At 35.3% G+C, this 20,005-nt stretch overlaps 1 protein-coding gene across 8 annotated transcripts in view; it reads right to left on the bottom strand.

Annotated features, from left to right (window-relative positions):
* ACBD6 (acyl-CoA binding domain containing 6) overlaps positions 1-20,005 on the bottom strand; it is a 231,393-nt gene that overhangs the window by 132,286 nt on the left and 79,102 nt on the right. For 3 of the 8 annotated variants that reach the window (XR_003428511.1, XR_003428510.1, XM_027086150.1), the window contains exons 5-7: positions 10,579-10,684; positions 8,495-8,524; positions 4,916-4,968 (exon numbers count right to left, since the gene is read on the bottom strand). Coding sequence is in view for 6 of the 8 variants with exons in the window: in XM_027086150.1 (XP_026941951.1) it covers positions 4,916-4,968; positions 8,495-8,524; positions 10,579-10,684 (189 nt within the window). In the remaining 2 variants the exon portion in view is untranslated. The remainder of the gene's footprint in view (positions 1-4,915; positions 4,969-8,494; positions 8,525-10,578; positions 10,685-20,005) is intronic. The other 5 variants (XM_027086147.1, XM_027086148.1, XM_027086145.1 and 2 more) reach the window with 2 other exon arrangements.

Raw genomic sequence — 20,005 nt, 5'->3', positions numbered from 1 at the left:
AATAAGGTAGCCAGGTGTCCATCAGAAGATAATGGATAAATACACTACAATGAATTCATATTCATACAATGGAATATCAGTCAGAAATATAAAGGAAGAATACTGATCTATATGACAATATCAATGAACTTCAAAAACACTATGCTAAATGAAAGAAGCCTTACACAAAAAAGTACATATTATGATTCCATCTATATAAAGTTCTAGAACAGGCAAAACCAATCTATGCTAGAAGAATTATCAGAACAGTGGTTACCTTTGTACGATTAGGAAAAAGAACCACTTGGGATGGGGCATGAGGGAATTTTCTGGGGTGACAGTAACGTTCTATATCTTGATAGGAGTTTTGGTTACATTTGGTGCATTTGTCAAAATTAATTGAATGTGCACTTCAGATTTGTGCATTTCATTGTATATATACATGTTACCTTAAAAGAAAAACCAAACTAATACTGAACTCTAGTTAATGATATGTATGCTGAAGCATTTAGAAGAAAATTTATTGTCTATAAAATACTCTGAAATGCATCAAAAACATAGATCAATTGATGGATGGAGAAACGGCTAGATATTGATAAAGCAAACAGTAAAATAACTAGTGGTAGAATCTAGTGGTAGGGATATAGATGTTCACTGTAAAATTCTTTCAACTTTCCTGTATGTTTACAAATTTTCATAATAAAGTGTTGGGAAAAAACAAACAAAAATTTGCACACCCACATTCACAGCCACATTATTCACATTATTCACATTCACAGCCACATTATTCACATTATTCACAATAGCCAAAATATGAAAGCAACCCAACTGTCCACATGTCCAGATGGATATTTAGATAAACAAAATGCAGTACATACATACAAATATCATTCATTTTTAAAAAGGAAGGAAACTTTGACATGTTATAACATGGATGAACCTTGAAGATATTATGCTAACTGAAATAAGCCAGTCTCAAGAGAGCTTGTGTATGATTGTATGATTCCATTTACACGAAGTACCTAGAGTAGTCAGATTCATAGACACAGAAAGTAGAATGGTGGCTGCAAGGGGCTGTGGGAAGGGGAGGAATGAGGAGTTAGTGTTTAATAGGTCCAGAATTTCAGTTGGGGAAGATGAAAAAGTTCTGGAGATAAAACGGTGGTGATGGTTAAACAATGTAAAAGTACTTAATGACACAGAACTGTACACTTGAAAATGGTTAAATCTGTGAATTTTGTTATGTATATTTTACCATGATAAAAAATTCAAAAAAAAAGTATACTGCCAAAGCTCATAAGATTTAAATGACTTTCACTATTTTCTCATTTTGCATTAAGTACAAGTTTCTGGTGTAAAGTATTACCATAGGCTTGATTTTTAAATGGTGCTGCCTGTATTAATACAAATGAGCATAATTTGACAGTTTAGAATGCATTTCTCAATTATTAGTGTGAATAAAGTTCCTTTAAATTAATATGTTAATCAACTACATAACCAAACTAACATATACTCAAGTGTAGAAAGCTATTTAAGAGGATGCATTTTTTCCTTCCTTTCTTAAATAGAAGCATAAATTGAGCCTTAGTACACTGACTCTGCCTCTTAAACCTTTTGCTTCCTTGTTAGGTTAGTACTGTCTGTTTTGCCAGATTTTGCAGCAGTTTCTCAAACCAAAAGCATGTAAACTGTATTCTGACATGAGCCACAAATTTAAAACAAAGCAAGTGCAGAAAGGAATGGAGTCAAGAGAAAGGTGATCTTCTTCAAAGTATTTGAAAGAATCAATAAACATATGGAAAATGGTATAAAATTAGACTTTCAAAAGAACAGAAAGAACTTAACTAAAGTAGCAGCTCAATAAAAGAGAAATTTTTGAGTGCATTAGACAAAAATCTATAGAAAAACCAATGAATTGCATGAATGCTTCTGGGGGGGAGTGATGATAGCTGCACTGGAATAATGTCATCTAATTCATTCAAATATTATTATATTGCTACATTTGTTCTAAAACAAATTTAGATTAATGTAAAAGTTTAAAATACTATTTAAGGAACTTCCCTGGTGGCACAGTGGTTAAGAATCCACCTGCCAATGCAGGGGACATGAGTTCGAGCCCTGGTCTGGGAAGATCCCACGTGCCACGGAGCAACTAAGCCCATGCACCACAACTACTGAGCCTGCGCTCTAAAGCCTGTGTGCCACAACTGAGCCCGTGCGCCACAACTACTGAGCCCGTGTGCCACAACTACTGAAGCCCACGCACCTAAAACCCGTGCTCCGCAACAAGAGAAGACACCGCAATGAGAAGCTTGCCCACCACAATGAAGACCCAACACAGCCAAAAATAAATTAATTAGAAATAAATAAAATATTATTTAAATATCACTAAGAAGCACGTATTCAGTGTCTACTGTATATGGCACTAATCTGAGATATAAATTGTGTGACAAGAACTGTGCAGACATAATATGTGCCTGATGATTGATAAGAAATATTCTGTTCATATATTAAGTACACTTTATAAATTATTTAAATCATCCAAGATATTTTCTTGGAAGAACTATAAATATGTGGCATGTGTGAAGAGGTATATTAACTGACTCAAAAAATAAAAATTGAAGCACCATTTTAAAAAATGTATAAGCTTTTAGATCTTCACATTTCTCTTCATATTATCTACACCTCAATTTCCAAACATTTCTGCAAATGATTAAAAAATTTAATAAAAGCTGTAATTTAACAAATGAGTACACAGAACACCATGATGCTATAAACTTGGAACCTATAGCGTCCTGAATAGTAAGTATAACTACAAAACTTTTTTTATTACATGAAATATAGACAGCGTCCTAATTACCATATCAGTAGGAAACACCACGTAATTTTCTCGAATTAGAAATATATGCCTTACTATATCTGTAGCAATTACAACTTAAATAAAAGATACACACCAGGAACTATACTTCTGCATAATAAAATAACTTCATTGTAGAATAGGAATATTTTATTTAAAAGGCATTTTATATATATATGTATATGTTCATGTGCTATGATAGCTATAGATTCTAAGCATTTTAGGCAATAAAATAATTATGTTTATTTCAATATGTGGGAGTGCAAATGTGGCTTATCATGTTATGACTATAATCAAAATTTCTCTATGTGCTCACAAAAAATTTTAAGTGCAATAAAGGTAATTTTTAATCATCTCAGGGAAAGACTGAAATTGGGCTGAATCTGCTGAATGACATTTTAAATAAAGTCATATACCATTCCAAAGAATCTCAGGCAATGAGTAGTGAAATAACTCAAGCTCAAATATTAGACAAACACCTAGAAGACCAGGATATCCTTTCAAAATTGTAATTGTTACCCAACTTATTATAGTAGGGAAATGTCTTTTTTCTGATAAAGGGGTTAAAAGTATTTAGCTAGCAACTTAACTTTGAGATTATATACTTTTAATCCATCATCAAAGCTTGCAAACTTGTTTTATTTGCTAGAGCTTTAAGTGTCATGAAGCAGTACCCTTTATTTTATTTAGGATGTTAATTTTAAGCTCCCACCTCCCTCACGTTCTTAAATTAATTCATACAAATCCCTGATTAATAATAAAAGGTCTTGCCATCAGTATTTAGAGCCCAGCCTGAGTTGTCATGGCTGAAAGGGCAGAAATCTGCTTGGAGCAATGAGAGAACCCAACTGAATTCTGGGCGTCTCAGTCTATGAATGTGTAAGCACTTCATCTGTTCATGGAAACACAAGTGTTCTGGCAGACTTAGGGGAAAGGCAGCTGCATGGGTAACAAACTGGAAGACCTGGGAAACCGTACTATATCAAAGTCACTAAATGACAGAAGCAAGATATTTTACAAGTGTTACTTTTATTTTCACACAAAAATGGTGTTGTTTAGTGTAAGCTATTTGAGTTCTAGACATTTATTTTATCCCTATCATTGCTGCCCAATGATCCTTGCAGAGGTCACAGGTGGATTTGACTATTTTATAAAAGAAATTGTTGCAAATCAGAGCACAACAGTAGCAGGGTCGACTGGAAATTGATTATCCTTCTTAAATCCAGTGGTGGAAAGAACACTCTCTCAGACCTGCATTTCCACTTAGCAGTTGTATGTATTCGAACAAGTAATGTGGACATCTCTGAAATAGTTCCTGTCTGTGAAATAACGATAACATCTACCTTACAGGGCTGTTGTAAAGACAACACGGTAATAAGTGAAAGTACCTTACAGAGTTGTAAATATGGGGAAAGTACTCTGTAAACCATAACCCACACTGTATAAAATAGTATTATTTGAAAGATGGAGAATTCTAACAGGGATAATATAGTACATACACAATCATTTCCAGTGAAAAAGTGACTGTGAAAAGTTAAGTGGGCTTTTCGTTTCCAGTTCCATATATAAGGAGCTAGGAAGTTGCCACTCCATCCTAACAAACAAACAAAAAAGCTGAAGAGACTGAAAAAATCAACAATTCTTAGATCCCTAAGAAAGGGAAAGACACAGGGCAAACCCCTGAGACTAGAGAGACAGATAGATGAATTCGACATCCTGGAGCAGAGCCTCACAAGTGGAAACCAGCCGGGGAACCAGAGCCAGGTAAGAAAACCTGACCGTAATAAATGAATTGCTGGAGGCACAGTGCAGACAACTCTGAGGGTTAAAAACTCCACGGGCATCTACTCAACCCCTCTATCCGCACCCCCCCAATAGTGTGAGATTTACTTCTAGGAGCTTGAGGAGGTTCCCACAATAAATGTCAGAGAGACATCCCCTCATGCTTCTGGCAGGGGGAAGGGAAATTAACCATTCTGAAATATGCCAAGGCTCTATTGTTCTCAAAACCGCCTGCCTTCAGGGGAAACTGGCTAACCAGCACCTAACCTGTTGGGGTATTATCAGAGCCTAACTGACCTGGGGGTTAGGAAAATACCCAACTCCAGTCCACTCCAGCCATTCTGTCCCAACTAAAGGGGGAGGAAAAAAAAAGAGAAACATTTGTGAGATTCCCAGTCCAGAGGCATAGGCTCACTACAAAACTGAGACCGAACCATAGGACCATAGAACACTTTCTCTCCCCAACACCTCACCACCACATTACTAAGGGCCTATTCATAGCAGTTCCTTTTATCTGATATATCAAGTCCAGCTATCAGTAAAAATTACAAGACAAACCAAAAGGCAAAAAATCCACAATCTGAAGAAACAGAGTAAGCATCAGAATGAAACAGGGCAGAGGTGCTGGAATTATCAGGTTGAGAATTTAAAACAACTATGATTAATATGCTAAGGGCTCTAATGAATAAAGCAGACACCATGCAAGAACAGACAGACAATGTAAGCAGAGAAATGGAAATCCTAGTAACCAAAAAGAAATGATAGAGATAAAAAAACCACTGTAACAGAAATTTTAAAAATGCCTGTGATGGGCTTATTAGTATACCAGACATGGCTGAAGAAAGAATCTCTGAGTTAGAAGATATATCAATAGAATCCTCGAAAACTAAAAAGTGAAAACAAAGACTGAGGAAAAAAAAAAAAAACCCAGAACAGAATATCCAAGGGCTATGGGACAAATACAAAAGATACAATGTATGCATAATGGGGATACTAGAAGGAGAAGAAACAGAGAAAGGAACAGATGAATACCTGAAACAATGACTGAATTTCCTCAAATTAATGCTAGACACCAAGCCACATATCCAGGAAGCTCAGAGAACACCAAGCAAAATAAATGCTTCAAAAACTACACTAGGCATATCATTTTCAAATTACAGAAAATCAAAGATAGAGAAAAACCCTGAAAGAAGCCAGAGGAAAAAAAACATATTGCTTATAGAGAAACAAAGGTAAGAATTACATCAGACTTCTCCTCAGAAACCATGCAAGCGAGAAGAGAGTGGAGTGACATATTTAAACTGTTGAGGAAAAACCCCTGCTAACCTAGAACTCTGTATCCTGAGAAATTATCCTTCAAAAGTGAAGGAGAAGTAAAGACTTTCTCAAACAAATTTTGAGGAAATCTGTTGCCAATACACCTCCCTTGCAAGAAATGTTAAAAGAAATTCTTTAGAGAGAAGGAAAATAATGTAGGTCAGAAACTGATCTACATAACGAAAGAAGGAGCATCAAAGCAGGAATAGTGAAGGTACAATAAAAACTTTTATTTTTCTTACTCTTAATTGATCTGAGAGAACAGTTTGTTCAAAATAATAGCAACAATGTATTTGATTATACATGCTTATGTATCATATATATCTTATGTGTGTACTAATATACAAACATGCATATATAGTATGCATATATACATGTTTATGTATGCTTTTATGTAAGTGAAATGAGTGACAGCAATGATACAAGGGACAGGAGGGAGGAATTAGGAATATTTTGTTTTTATAAGGCACTCACACTACCCATGATAGTATCATGTTATTTGAAAATGGACTTAGATTAGTTATAAATGTATATTGCAAACTCTAGGACAACCACTATAAAAGGTCAAAAAAAGCATAACTGATAGGCTAAGAAAGGAAAGAAAATGGAATCATATTAAATGCTCAATTAAAACCACAAAAGGCAGGAAAAGAGTGGAAGACAAAAACAGGAACAAAGAATAAGGGCAACATATAGAAAACAGTAACAAATATGGTAAATATTAATCCAACTATATCAGTAATCACTTTGAATGTCAATGGCCTAACTGTACCAATTAAAGGACAGATTGTCAGAGTGGATCAAAAACACAACTCAACAATATGCTGTCTATAAGAAACCTACTTGAAATATATAGGCACATATAGATTAAAAGTAAATGGACAGACAAAAAAATACCATGCTAACACACAACAGGAAAACAGGATTAGCTATATTAATTTCAGTCAGAGCAAACTTCAAAGTAAGTAAAGTTATGAGGGATAAAGAAGGGTATTACATAATGATAAAGAGGTCAATTCTCCAAGAAGATGTAACTATTCTTAACGTGTATGTACCTAACAAAAGAGCATCACTCATGGATGGTAGGAATACAAGATGGCACAGCCATTTGGGAAGACAATTTGGTGGTTTCTTAATAAACTAAACATCCTCTTACCATATCATCTACAAACTGTACTCTTTGTTATTTACCCAAAGGAACTGAAAACTTACGTCTACACAAAACGTACCCATGGATGTTTATAGCAGCTTTATTCATAATTGCCAAAACTCAGAGGCAACCAAGAAAAGTCCTCAGGAGGTGAATGGATAAATAAACTGTGGTACCTCTAGACAATGGAATATTATTCGGTGCTGAAAGGAAACGAGCTCTCAAGCCATCAGATATGGAGGAAACTCAAATGCATATTACTAAGTGAAAGAAGCCAATCTGAAAAGACTACATACTATGCGATTCCAACTATATGGCCTTCTGGAAAAGGCAAAACTATGGAGACAACCAAAAGATCAGTGGTTGCCAGGGGAGTGGGGGATATTAATATTCAGAGCACATAGGATTTTTAGGGCAGTGAAGAGTCTGTATCATACTGTAATGATGAATATTTCATTATACATTTGTCCAAATACATAGAATATACAACACCAAGAGGAACCCTAAAGTAAATTATGGACTTTGGATGATAATGATATATCAATGCAGGTTCATCCTTGGTTTTAAAAAAAAAAAAGTACCATGTTAATAATGTTGGGTCATATGGGAAATCTCTGTACCTTCCTCTCAAATTTATTATAAAACCTAAAACTGCTCTGCTCTTAAAAAAAAAAAAAACTAAGTCTTTACAACAAACAGTTGTGGTTTCTTCATTTCTTCATTATATCATCATCCTTCATTCAGATTATTCACTAAGGATAATCAAGACAGCTAACATTTGAGTGCTTGGCATGTGTGTTTCAGGTACTGCTTGAGTGCCTTATATATAATACTCAAAACAATTCTGACACAGGTACTATTATTATTCCCATTGTACACATTAGGAAACTGAGACAGAACAAACTTGACAAAGGTCATATAGCTAGGAAGTGACAGTGCTAGCACTCAGACCCAGGTAGTCCAGCTCATCACCATTATACTATGCTGCTTCTGCTTATTCATTCATTCAATCATTCATTCACTCATAATTCATCAAATCTTTATTGAGCATATGGAATACACCAAGAGCTCTGATAGAAACATTTTCAACAAGGAATATCTCAAAACATTTACCCAGGAAGCTACTAAAGGAAATGCTCCTTCAAAACCAGGAAATAAATAAAAGAGGACGCTAGTGGAGGAGACACTCCATCAAAACACAGAAGTAAACGATAAAAGATGAAGACCTGGGATCCACAAAATAGAAAAATCCAGGAAAAAGGGGAAGAGAATTCCAAAGACAGTGGTAAAGCATAATCCCAGAATGACATCTATGCGAGAGGCCTAGAGAACAACCAGTCCAGTTTAGAGATGAAGAAGGAAGGAGGGTTCCAGAGGAATATTGCTAAAAAAACCATGGGATTGATTACCTGATGCGCTTGACTGTACAGAGAAGACCTCTACTGGACAATTTGAGGAAAGAATTGCAATAGGAACACAGAAGACCAAGAAAAAAAAAAAGACGCCATTATTAACCTTAAGAAAAACAAAATGTTGTACCATTGTATGTAGATTGCATTATTCATAATTATATAATTTATTCATTCCCTTTCCACCCTTGCCTTGCTTCCCTGCAAGCAAAGCGGACTTCCTACTATAGTGACCTGGGGCTTGGCCTTGTGACTTGTTTTAGACAAAGGAATGTGAGTAGATGTGACACATGCTACATCCAAGGAAAGCTTTAAATGTATTTGTGGGGTCTGGTTCTGTCTGCCTTTATTGTCTGCCCCATATAGGGTCTATCCATTGGGATTAGATCTCAGAATGAGAAGACATATGAAATCAAGATGAACTGAGCACAAACAAGGCTAGTAGAAGCCAGCAGAGTCTCAACTGGTTCCAAGGCTTTTGAAATGTGAGCAAGAAATAAATGTTGTTAGCCACTGAAATTTGGGGTTTTGTTTGTTTTGTTTTTACTACAGCAAAAGCTGACTAATACATATAGTACAGTCCATAGCTCAGCAACAAACAATATTTACACAGTCATAATAATATAGTTACATTATAATCATAATTGACTATATTACATTAATTACAGTATAATTTGTAATAATAATAAAAACACTGATATAATAGAGATGCAATCAGAAAACTGACACTAAAAAATTGTGATATAACTATGTTAAGAGGGTGGGGAGAGAGAGGGGGAAGATGAGTAAAAGAGCTAAATCCTAATATAACATAGAAGAAAATCAATAACGTTTAGACTTGCAAAATCAAGAGATACAAGTATATTATTTAGAATTATGTAGGTAAATTGCAAAAGAAACAACTAAAAGCACTGAAAGTTTTTGCCTCAAGGGAGCTAGAATCAAATGTGAGAAGGATGCAGATAAGGGAGTACATTTTTTGTTGTAAGACTTATAGTACTATTTGATTTCCTTTGAACTATCTACATGTATTAACTTCATAAAAATCTTAACTCATGAGCACAAACATTAAAAACGACAATAAAATCAGGAGAAGCAATCGTGCCTGACTGACTAAAATAAAATGTATTCTGATCCTGAAAAGCAAAATAAAACCCAAGTGGGAATCAGAAGAGCCGGTGTTACTGTTTCACAATCTGGCTTCCACTTTTCTCTAGCGACATCTTTCTTGACTCCTTTCATTATTTATAGGAGAACAAACTTTACTGTAGAATTACTGTCTTACATTTTCAGTTCCAGATGTCACTGAAAATATACTATAGGAAAGATGCTGCCTAAAAGTGAGATTAATATTAAGGGCTAACCTGTACAGAGAGCCCTCAATTAATACAGAAGTTGATCATCTACTCTACGCATCATCTACGATCACTGCATGTCCTCTTCCTAACAATTGCCACCTTCTGGTCATTTTGATCATCTTCACTGCATTATCAAAGAATGAGAAAAATGATTAAAAGTGATTAGTAAATTTTGCTCCTTTTTAAACAACTATAATTCAGGGACAGTTTAAGCTTGAACAGTTTTATTCACAAAATAAATAAATTAATAAGTAATATATTTTACAAAATAATTTAGTATAGGATCCCTTTAAATAGTGGGCCTGCATTTAAATGACTGGATTTACCAAAATTTTGACAGTTTTCTAGAAATACAGTTACTGGGCAAAGGACAATATACTTGTTTCAGGTATAATGACAGAAGATACTAAAGCTATTTATAAATATTTTAATATTACCTATAGATTTCACATAAATATGTTAATAGTCTCTCCCTTTAACATGAACAAATATGTTATTTTCCTGCTGCAAGTTTCAGCTAGTAACTTCTATAATGGACAGAAATATGATGGATACAGATACAGAAAGTATCTTAACTGGGTGACACCATCTCATTTAGATATTCTGATATACTCTTAACCATAATGTGGTTTGAGTTGTAGTTCAGAGGCCTGCTGTGTAGAAAAAAAGCACTGGGGCAGAACAACAAAGCATAAGAAAATAATTAACAGGACACGTTTTTCATACCTCTTCATCTTTCATATTCACATCCACGTTTTTTGATTTGAAGACTTTGGTTATATGGTCAATGTTGTTTTCTCTGCAGTAATCAAATATGTTTTTGTCTTCTTCCCTAATTAGAGTAAAAAAAAAATAGTGTTTGTCTTACTAGGTAATACATAAAAGTTACATATTTTTAATACAACCTATTTGCCGCAAACATTAATGGAATCTGTTTTTATAAAGAATTTTACATAAACAATACTGGATTTTCAGTAAGACGTAATACATCCAATCTCTGAAAAGACTAAAGTTCCTAGCAACTATAATTATACAGAAGAGCTTCATCTGCTTTAACAAGTTACACTAGTACACTAATATAACATCTTGAGTAGATTTTCTCAGTGCTCTTTTTCTTCCCAGTTACTTTTATACACTGACAGGCACATATATCCTCTGACTCAGAATTTTCAATTGTAGCACTGCAGTGAGAAGGTCATTTACTGTTGCCTGTATAGAGGTAACAAAAGATCAGGACATAGCTTACTATTTCTCTTACAGAATAACAGAAGGATAAGTTGGTTGCTATCCAAGTTTTTAAGAAATTACACACACAACACGAACATATATACACACACACCAAAGTAATTTTCTTAAGGGAAAGATAATTAGAGCATCACAAAATTCAGAAGTCCTTCATGAGATAATAAAAATAAAGACTGGGAAGCACAGTATGTACTCAGCACTATTCTAAGCATATCAATGTACTAATTCATTTAATCTTATCCAACAGCTGCTTCACTTCACAGATAAAGAAATAGGTAAGGAGAGGTTATATGACCTGTCAAATGGCGTCACATTTATCAAGGGTAGAATAAGAGCTAGAACTTACTCAGATCAACTGATTTTGCATATAGTCCATTTTTCTATTATATCAAGCTACATCTCAATTAGTAAGCTGTAGTCTCTTCCAGAATCTGAAGCAGAAGTTCTTAACATGAGGTCTATGAGTTCTCTAAAATAGTATACAGAATTATCTGTGCAGATGCATAATGCATTTTTCTGACTGTGTTGGCAGTGGGTAGGTGGGGAAGGGGGAGGTAGCTTCAGTGAGGTTCTCAAAAGGATCTATGATTCCCAAAAGATCAGTAATTTGGAATATTAATAATGAAACTATTCTACATTTTCTAAACAGGCATAAAATAATACAATTTGAGTTTCAAACATTATAACTAGTATGTTCTACAACCTGTAAGGCCACAGCTTCCATTCATCAGAAAAAAAGTATCTGACCATAGGAGTCCTTCTATCTTAAAAGCCAATACCTTATACCCTATAAAAAGTTATTTCTAGGGGGCTTCCCTGGTGGCACAGTGGTTGAGAGTCCGCCTGTTGATGCAGGGGACATGGGTTCGTGCCCCGGTCAGGGAAGATCCCACATGCCGTGGAGCGGCTGGGCCAGTGAGCCATGGCCGCTGAGCCTGCGCGTCCGGAGCCTGTGCTCCGCAACGGGAGAGGCCACAACAGTGAGAGGCCCGCGTACCGCAAAAAAAAAAAAAAAAAGTTATTTCTAGTCAGAGGTAACTAACTTAAAACACACTACTTTGGCATTAACAGTCTAAGCCTTCCTTACACGTGTCATGTATTTAATTGAGCACCTACTACATGCAAGGCACTGGACAAGATTCTGGTGATAAGAGATGATAAGGATAAGCAAGAAACTTTGCATTCAATACATGTACAGTATGGTTGAGATGATAAAAAATATATATACCATTAACATAAGGTAAAATTGGATCTTTAAAAAGGCCTATCAGAATACAGAGGAGAAACAGCCTGCTTCAAGCTGAAGAAAATGAGCTACGTTTCCAGGAAAAAAATCACGTTTTTAAAAAAAATAGGGTCTCTTGAAAATGTTCATTTGCAAAAGAGAAAATGCTTTTCCAGATCACTTACTCTGGAAGAAAACAGTGAAGTCTGAGGCCAAAACCCCTGAAAGGAGAAGTCTGATTTTTCACATCAAGGCTGCATATAACAGTATTTTAGCTATATTTAACTATCTATGAAAAAGTGCATTCAGCATTCTGACTTGGGAAAGAGAGGGACCTATTTTCCTTCAATACAATAAGAGAGACCCCTCTAATTCAAGAGGCAGAAACTTCAACTGTGAGAGAAAGTATTGCGTCATTTTAAGTCATAATAAAAAATACACTACTCACCAATTGTTTTGGATTTGAAAATAATGGGGAGTTGGTGGTGGGACACAGAAAGGAAAGTATGGAGGATCCTTGGGATGTAGGTTACCCATACCCAGTAAAATGCAAGAATAATTCAGAGATGGGAGGACCTTCTGTGTGGTCCTTTTTCCTTAATTCCAAATGTGCATGTACACTTATGCCATAAGCAATATTATTTAAAATGTTTATATTGCTTAATATATTCTCAATGTTTCTTATATGTATCATTTATATCAATTATTTTGTTTTGGTATGTGAATTTTTTGGAGGTCGGGGCACTTTTTCATCTGTATACCTGCTTATCAACTGCAGTTTATCATTGCTAAGTATGTTAGGCACACAGAGGTATTTATAAAATACTTCAGGGTAGAGTACACAATGTAAATTAAATATAAAATGGGAAAGTCAGTAAAAGTCACCACAAATGTGCTACAAAGCTGTGTGACTAATATTAAAAAATATTAAGTGATACTCTTGGGCTTAGTTGTTAAATATAGTTATCTATCCCCACTTCAAGTTTTGACTATCTTACTAGCCAGCAACCAAGCTGTCTTTATACAATATCACCACCTAGTGGCCAAAATGGAGAAACATCTGGAGTAACATCTTTCTGTTATCTCCTTTCTTGCCCCCAACAAGATTATGTACAATATACAAATCAAATTCTGTCTTTTTCCCTCTGTATTTCCCAGTTAATACAGTCTTCCACAGGCAATTTTTCTCTGTATATCTATACTTAAACGAAACAACAGGTGCAAACAAATTCAACCATTACCAAATACAGTAGAGCCTTAATAAATGTTAGTGCCCTTCTACATCTTCTCACTTTATCTTCCCTTCTCTTTTGATTCTTACCCGGTTATCTTTTTCCTTCTCTCTGATGAATGTGAGTGACAAAATTATCATATCCACTCTCTACAGATGAGTATGAATTATTTTCATGATGCTACCTACCCTCAAGAATGTCCCATATTATCATAGCACAGGACTCTCTTTAGGTTACTCCAAATTTCCTAAAATTGACAGAAAATACATTTATCTGAATGAGAAAAACCACTGGCTTTCTTTGAAATTCTTTTGAAATATAAGGGCACACACTTGTGGAAGAGAGGGATGGTGTTTAAGTATAGCTGTCTTTCATCAGAATCACGGGAAGAAGAGATTCTTGCCCACCCACTCCTAAAAATGCTATCTGCATCACTTTCTACAAAGACTGCATTTTCCTGTCAAAAGACTATTCCAGACAGTTAGCCCTCTAAAGATGGCAAGCCATCTAAAGTCCATTTAACTACTTTTCATCTACCTCACAGAATTAAAAAACACATTTATGGGGCTAGCTCAGAAATCTAACTATTTAATAGACACATTCAGTAAATACTTCAATTCAATTCATGTATTTATCAAGCAACGGGCAATCAGATATAAAAAACAGTATTCCAGTAAACAGACAAAGAAAAAGTATTTATTGAATGAATGAAAACACAAAGAAGGGTAAGCCAATACTTATACAAATTTAAACAAATGCCACAAATTCCTCAAATCAAGGAATGTACACCTGTGGGCTCCTGGGGTACAGAAAGACCCAAAAGAATATGCAGGAATGGAAAATTTTAAGAGAATCAATTTCAGCTAAACTTCTAAATAAACACATTCTTTCCTAAACTGATCTACTTGAAAAAGTTCCTGTGGTAAATATTTCATTGCCATTCCCATTTTCAACATTCCCCCTGCTCAACCATTCTCCTAGTTCATAAAATAAAAGCACACACCTCTCTCCATACTATGGTATACTTCTAGGAAACATAACCAAAAGACTTTACTAAGATTTAGCAAATGACTATTAATTAAATCTGTTACTCTTTTGCTTAAAAGTACTCTGTTTAACTAATATACAGACCAGCCCCCCACAGTCAAAAATAACTGTTAATAGTCAATCCACCAATTAACTTTACAGTCAGCCCACGGTATCTGGGGGTTCTCTATCTGAGGATTCAATCAGCCGTGGATTGTGTAGTACCGTAGAACATATTTCGTGAAAAAATGTAAGTGAACATGCGCAGGTCAAACTCATGTCATACAAGAGTCCACTGTGCTAGGAAAGGTTTGGGAAAAAAATTAATCCCAGGTTGTACTTCTCCAAGATATAAATTGTCCATGGTACCAAATAAAGGGACAATTTCAGTGAAAAACTGGTTTTGAGAAGCCCTCCTACAACTAAGGTTAGAGGATGGAAGAGGTGAAATAAAACAAAGAAGACTTGATGCTAGGACTTCCCTGGTGGCGCAGTGGTTAAGAACCCACCTGCCAATGCAGGGGACATGGGTTCAATCCCTGGTCTGGGAAGATCCCACGTGCCGCGGAGCAACTAAGCCCGTTCGCCACAAATATTGAGCCTGCACTCTAGAGCCCATGAGCCACAACTACTGAAGCCCACGTGCCTAGAGCCCGTGCGCCACAACAAGAGAAGCCACTGCAATGAGAAGCCCGCGCACCGCAATGAAGAGTAGCCCCCGCTCACCACAACTAGAGAAAGCCCGTGTGCAGCATTGGAGACCCAACACAGCCAAAAATAAATTAAAAAAAAAAAGACGATGCTGAACTCTGTCTCATTCTAATAAAATAATATTCATCTGGACTTCCCTGGTGGTGCAGTGGTTAAGAATCCACCTGCCAATGCAGGGGACACGGGTTCGAGCCCTGGTCCGGGAAGATCCCACATGCCGCGGAGCAACTAAGCCCGTGTGCAACAGCTACAGAGGCTATGCTCTAGAGCCTGCGAGCCACAACTACTGAAGCCCACCTGCCTAGAGCCCATGCTCCGCAACAAGAGAAGCCACTGCAATGAGAAGCCCACGTACCGCAACGAAGAGCAGCCCCTACTCTGCAACTAGAGAAAGCCCACGTGCAGCAACGAAGACCCAATGCAGCCAAAAATAAATAAATAAAATAAATTTATTTAAAAATAATAATAATATTCATCTGTTAAATAAACTATTTTTAACATTAAGACACATTTCCAATAAAATTTTAAGACACGTTTCCAATAAAATTTCTTATGCTTAATAATTATTTAACAAAATGTATAATGAATGTTGATCAGCTGTATAGAAATAATAGTTATAATTCAAATGAGAAAAATTTAATGCTTAAAGCCTCTGCATCACAGAAAATTAAAATTTTAACAATTCCAACTTAATACATATTTCTGTTGCAAAGAATTGATAGTGTACTAAGACTACACAAAAATATATTGCTTTAAAATAAAATTGTGTGGGAGAAGTACAATTAAAGGAGAAAAAAGAGTGATGTAAAATTTCTAACTATTAAAGACCTTATTCTATATTTTAAAATCAAGATCAGAATTTTATTTTAATTAAACTTTCTATTTCAAGACAATTGAAGCTTCATGTGCAGTTGTAAGAAATAATAGACAGCTGGTAGTATTTTCCCAGGTTCCCTCAATGGTAACATGTTGATGTATTTTTAAAAATGGATTTCATTATAGTATTTAGATTCTATTGGATACATCTAAAACAGTAATCTGTTTATTTTAAAATTCCATTATTTACAAAATGCCAGAAATTATGCCCTTTGCAATTATTTAAATTTTTAAATAAAAATTTTAGATGCTATCATAAAAATATAAGAGGGAATGAACAGTCTTCCAAAATTTTCTTAGGAACTATATCAGCAAAGGTTTTTTAAATATCACTGCTGTAACCCAATATTCTATAAAGTAGAGGCCCAAAGCAAGGAGTGGGCCATTCAACCAAGGATGATCAAAGAAGGTGTTACAGAAGAGTTGACATTACAACCTAGCCTTGAAGGATAAACTGACAACGCAGCTAAGTTACTGAAGGATCCTGAAGAACAGAAGAAAAGGAAAAGCACAACAAAATGAGGTGTTCAGGGGAACTGCAAGCAACTGGTTACGGCAGGGTGTTGGGAGATGAAGTTAAAGGTTATAAGGTGGACAACAGATCACAAAGAACCTTCTTGGTATACTGCATATAACGTAAGTAACAAATGTTAGTAACAAATGATTTGGGGAACAGAATATTTATCCACCTTCCAAAACTTGCAGTAAAGGGTAGTAGAATTGTCCTCTTATTTAGCTAAACAAACTAAATAACAGCTACTAATGAGAGGAGAAAAGAATGTCTCCTAGATAACTTGAACAGCTACTTGATTCACACACTAACCTTAACACATCTAAAAAAGCAAAACAGTGAGACAACTACCATGAGTAGGAGGTAGCAATGGTTAGCAATGAACCATAGGAGGAAGCAAAAATCTGTGAAGCCAATTTTGAACACTGCCCAAAAGAAACAATTAATCGAAGGCAAAAAGGCATTCTGAGGTATTTCTCTGCTGGGAGACAGTCTGTTCTAGAGGCATCATTAGGACTTTGGCTAAAGCAAATCTAAAAATAATTCCCCCGGGCTTCCCTGGTGGCACAGTGGTTGAGAGTCCGCCTGCTGATGCAGGGGACACGGGTTCGTGCCCTGGTCCGGGAAGATCCCACATGCCACGGAGCGGCTGGGCCTGTGAGCCATGGCCGCTGAGCCTGCGCATCCGGAGCCTGTGCTCTGCAACGGGAGAGGCCACAGCAGTGAGAGGCCCACGTACTGCAAAAATAAAAATAATAAAAATAATAAAAATAATTCCCCTTCTCTCACTCTATTTAACATTCATGAATGGTCACCTGTCTTTCTGGGTTCCTCAATACTCAGACTGAGGGTACACAGGGTATCAAAGCATTTGGTTCACTATAAAGATATATATTGGTAAATAAATAAGCCATTTAGTTTACACATCAGTTTCAGATAAATTTTATTACTGCTACATTGTTTCTGAGGGTCTGGTCATCTATGTGCCTTTTATTTAGATCTTTGAGAGTGAAGAATGGACCCTGACCTATGGTAAATTCACCAAAAAGCCAGTCTGTGAAGCTCCTTAGGAGGCAATCTTTCAAGGATGAAAGCCTGCACATGTCTTACAAAATTCAGCAGTACTGCTGGTGAATACTACTTCTTTGTAGGAATTTAAGTTCCTAATTTATTTGTTGGATGTGTGACCAGAAGTTGTCAATCAGAAAGGTAAAGGGTTATTACTCTTCTGTTCAAATACAATGTTAGGAAACAATATCATCTCACTGATCTCATTTGACTATGATTTCCAACATCCTACTACGTACGCCAGATACAAAGCACAAAGCCTATTGCTGATTCTTTTTTATACAACCTTGATATACAGTTGGCCTTTGAACAATGTAGGTTTGAACTGTGCAGGTCCACTTATATGTGGATATTTCCAACAGTAAATACTATAGTCCTACACATTCTATGGTTGGTTGAATCCACAGATGCAGAGGAACTGTGGACATGGAGGGTCAACTATAAGTTATACTTGGATTAACCCGCACCTTGTTCAAGGATCAACTGTATAGATATATATAAAATCTTTATTTTATATATACACATATAAAATCTTTATATAATTTTTGATATGACTATAAACCATTAATATTTTAGAAGTTGAGATAAAATGTCTACAAAAAAATTAAGCTACCCCCTGTATTTTTTAAAAAAGCATGTTTTAATTTACAAATATAAAAAAATACAGGCATATTTTAATTTTACTTACAGCTGTTTCTCTCCCTGAAAGAATCTATTCTTACTCAAAGGTTTTTTAAGGAAGCTGGTATAAGGAGCAAAACAGGTAAAGTCAACTCCTAACTTAAGGATTAAATAGTAGTCATAGTTGTCATACTTAGCATATTAAAAAATCTCCACTTTTAATTAATATCTAATTAAAATTTTAGATGTTAATATCACCTTGTAAAACACTGTTTTTGAGTCTCAATCTTATCAAAGACCATAAATGAGAGTCTATACTATGATCCTCAGGTAAAATTTTACAAATAGCACCTCCTTTCTGAAACACTTTGGTCCTAAGTCCTGGAAGAGACAAAACACTGCTTCAGCAGTAACAATGCTCGAGAAGCCTAGCAATGAGATCAAAGCACTAAGAAAGTGCTTTATGTTGTTTGTTAAGTTGTTCTTAAAATAATTCTTGAAATCCTAGGTACCAAATAAACACCTAGAAATTGTTTACTAAGTTGGCATATTTCACTGCCAACTTGGTAAATGCATATTTTTTTCATATTTTAACATCTCTGATGGATCTTATAACCTTCAGCATCTTACAATTAATTAGTGACTTTTTTTTTCTTAATGGTATTTAAACGATGGTGTTCTAAAACCAATGGTGTTTTAATCAGTAAAGTAATAAGGTAGGTTCCAAATACACAGTGACACATGGACAAGTGAATGAGAGAATTCATATGTATTGAATCACAATCCTTCCATTCAGAGTGTTACTATATCCGCACTTGGTTTCAGATAGTTATAGGAAATAACCAGTTGGTTTTCCCACTTCCTATCATGTGGTAATGGCAACATCTTTCACCAAGTAATAACTATTTTCAGACCGGGTTGTATATGTAGTGTACTTAGTTCTAGGACCATAAAATTCTCAAAAGCCTCAAATAAAAAGTTCTATTTACTATCTTACTTATGTTGATAAGGGTCCCTTCAAATGAAACCACTTACATTTTAAAATATTTTTCTCATATTTTTTCAAACGAGCAATGACAAAGGAAAGATCAATGCCCCAGGTACTTCTTGTAGATAACTTGTTGTACAGGAAAAGTTATTTAGGCATAATTTATAAAAACACTAGTTACTAAAAATGCATTTTCACCTGTTAAAACCTGGTTAACTCTAAAAAAGTCGATTGAAAATTTCTGATACTCTAAATGTCCATGAGAAAAAACATAGTTCAGTTCTGATCAATCCCTCTAAAACCAGTGCCCACATCAGAAAAATCTATAGAATCCCTTGGCTACAGAGATGAGTTACATTCTCAACCATTAAGGTAAGTCTAAAATCAATAAAAACAATTAATCTAAGGGAAACATCATCATCAGTATATTGATAAATGAAAGACTACAGTCTCTAATTTTACCAGTGAAGCACATTTTTAAAAACACTAAATGGAAAAGAAATTTAATTAAAAATGTAAACTGAAGATACTCACTATATTAATATAGTAACAACTATCAAATTCAATTTCAATAACTGGAGATTACAATGATTCCTCAAATATCTCAGAAGCAGTACAGTGTAGCAGTTAAGAGCAGAGTTACTAACCAT

Source organism: Aethalodelphis obliquidens, unplaced genomic scaffold, assembly GCF_003676395.1.
Source record: "Aethalodelphis obliquidens isolate GAN/ISIS:26980383/991018 unplaced genomic scaffold, ASM367639v1 scaffold55, whole genome shotgun sequence".
NCBI classification, from domain to species: Eukaryota; Metazoa; Chordata; class Mammalia; order Artiodactyla; family Delphinidae; genus Aethalodelphis; species Aethalodelphis obliquidens.
This window is presented reverse-complemented; position numbering and strand designations above follow the sequence as displayed.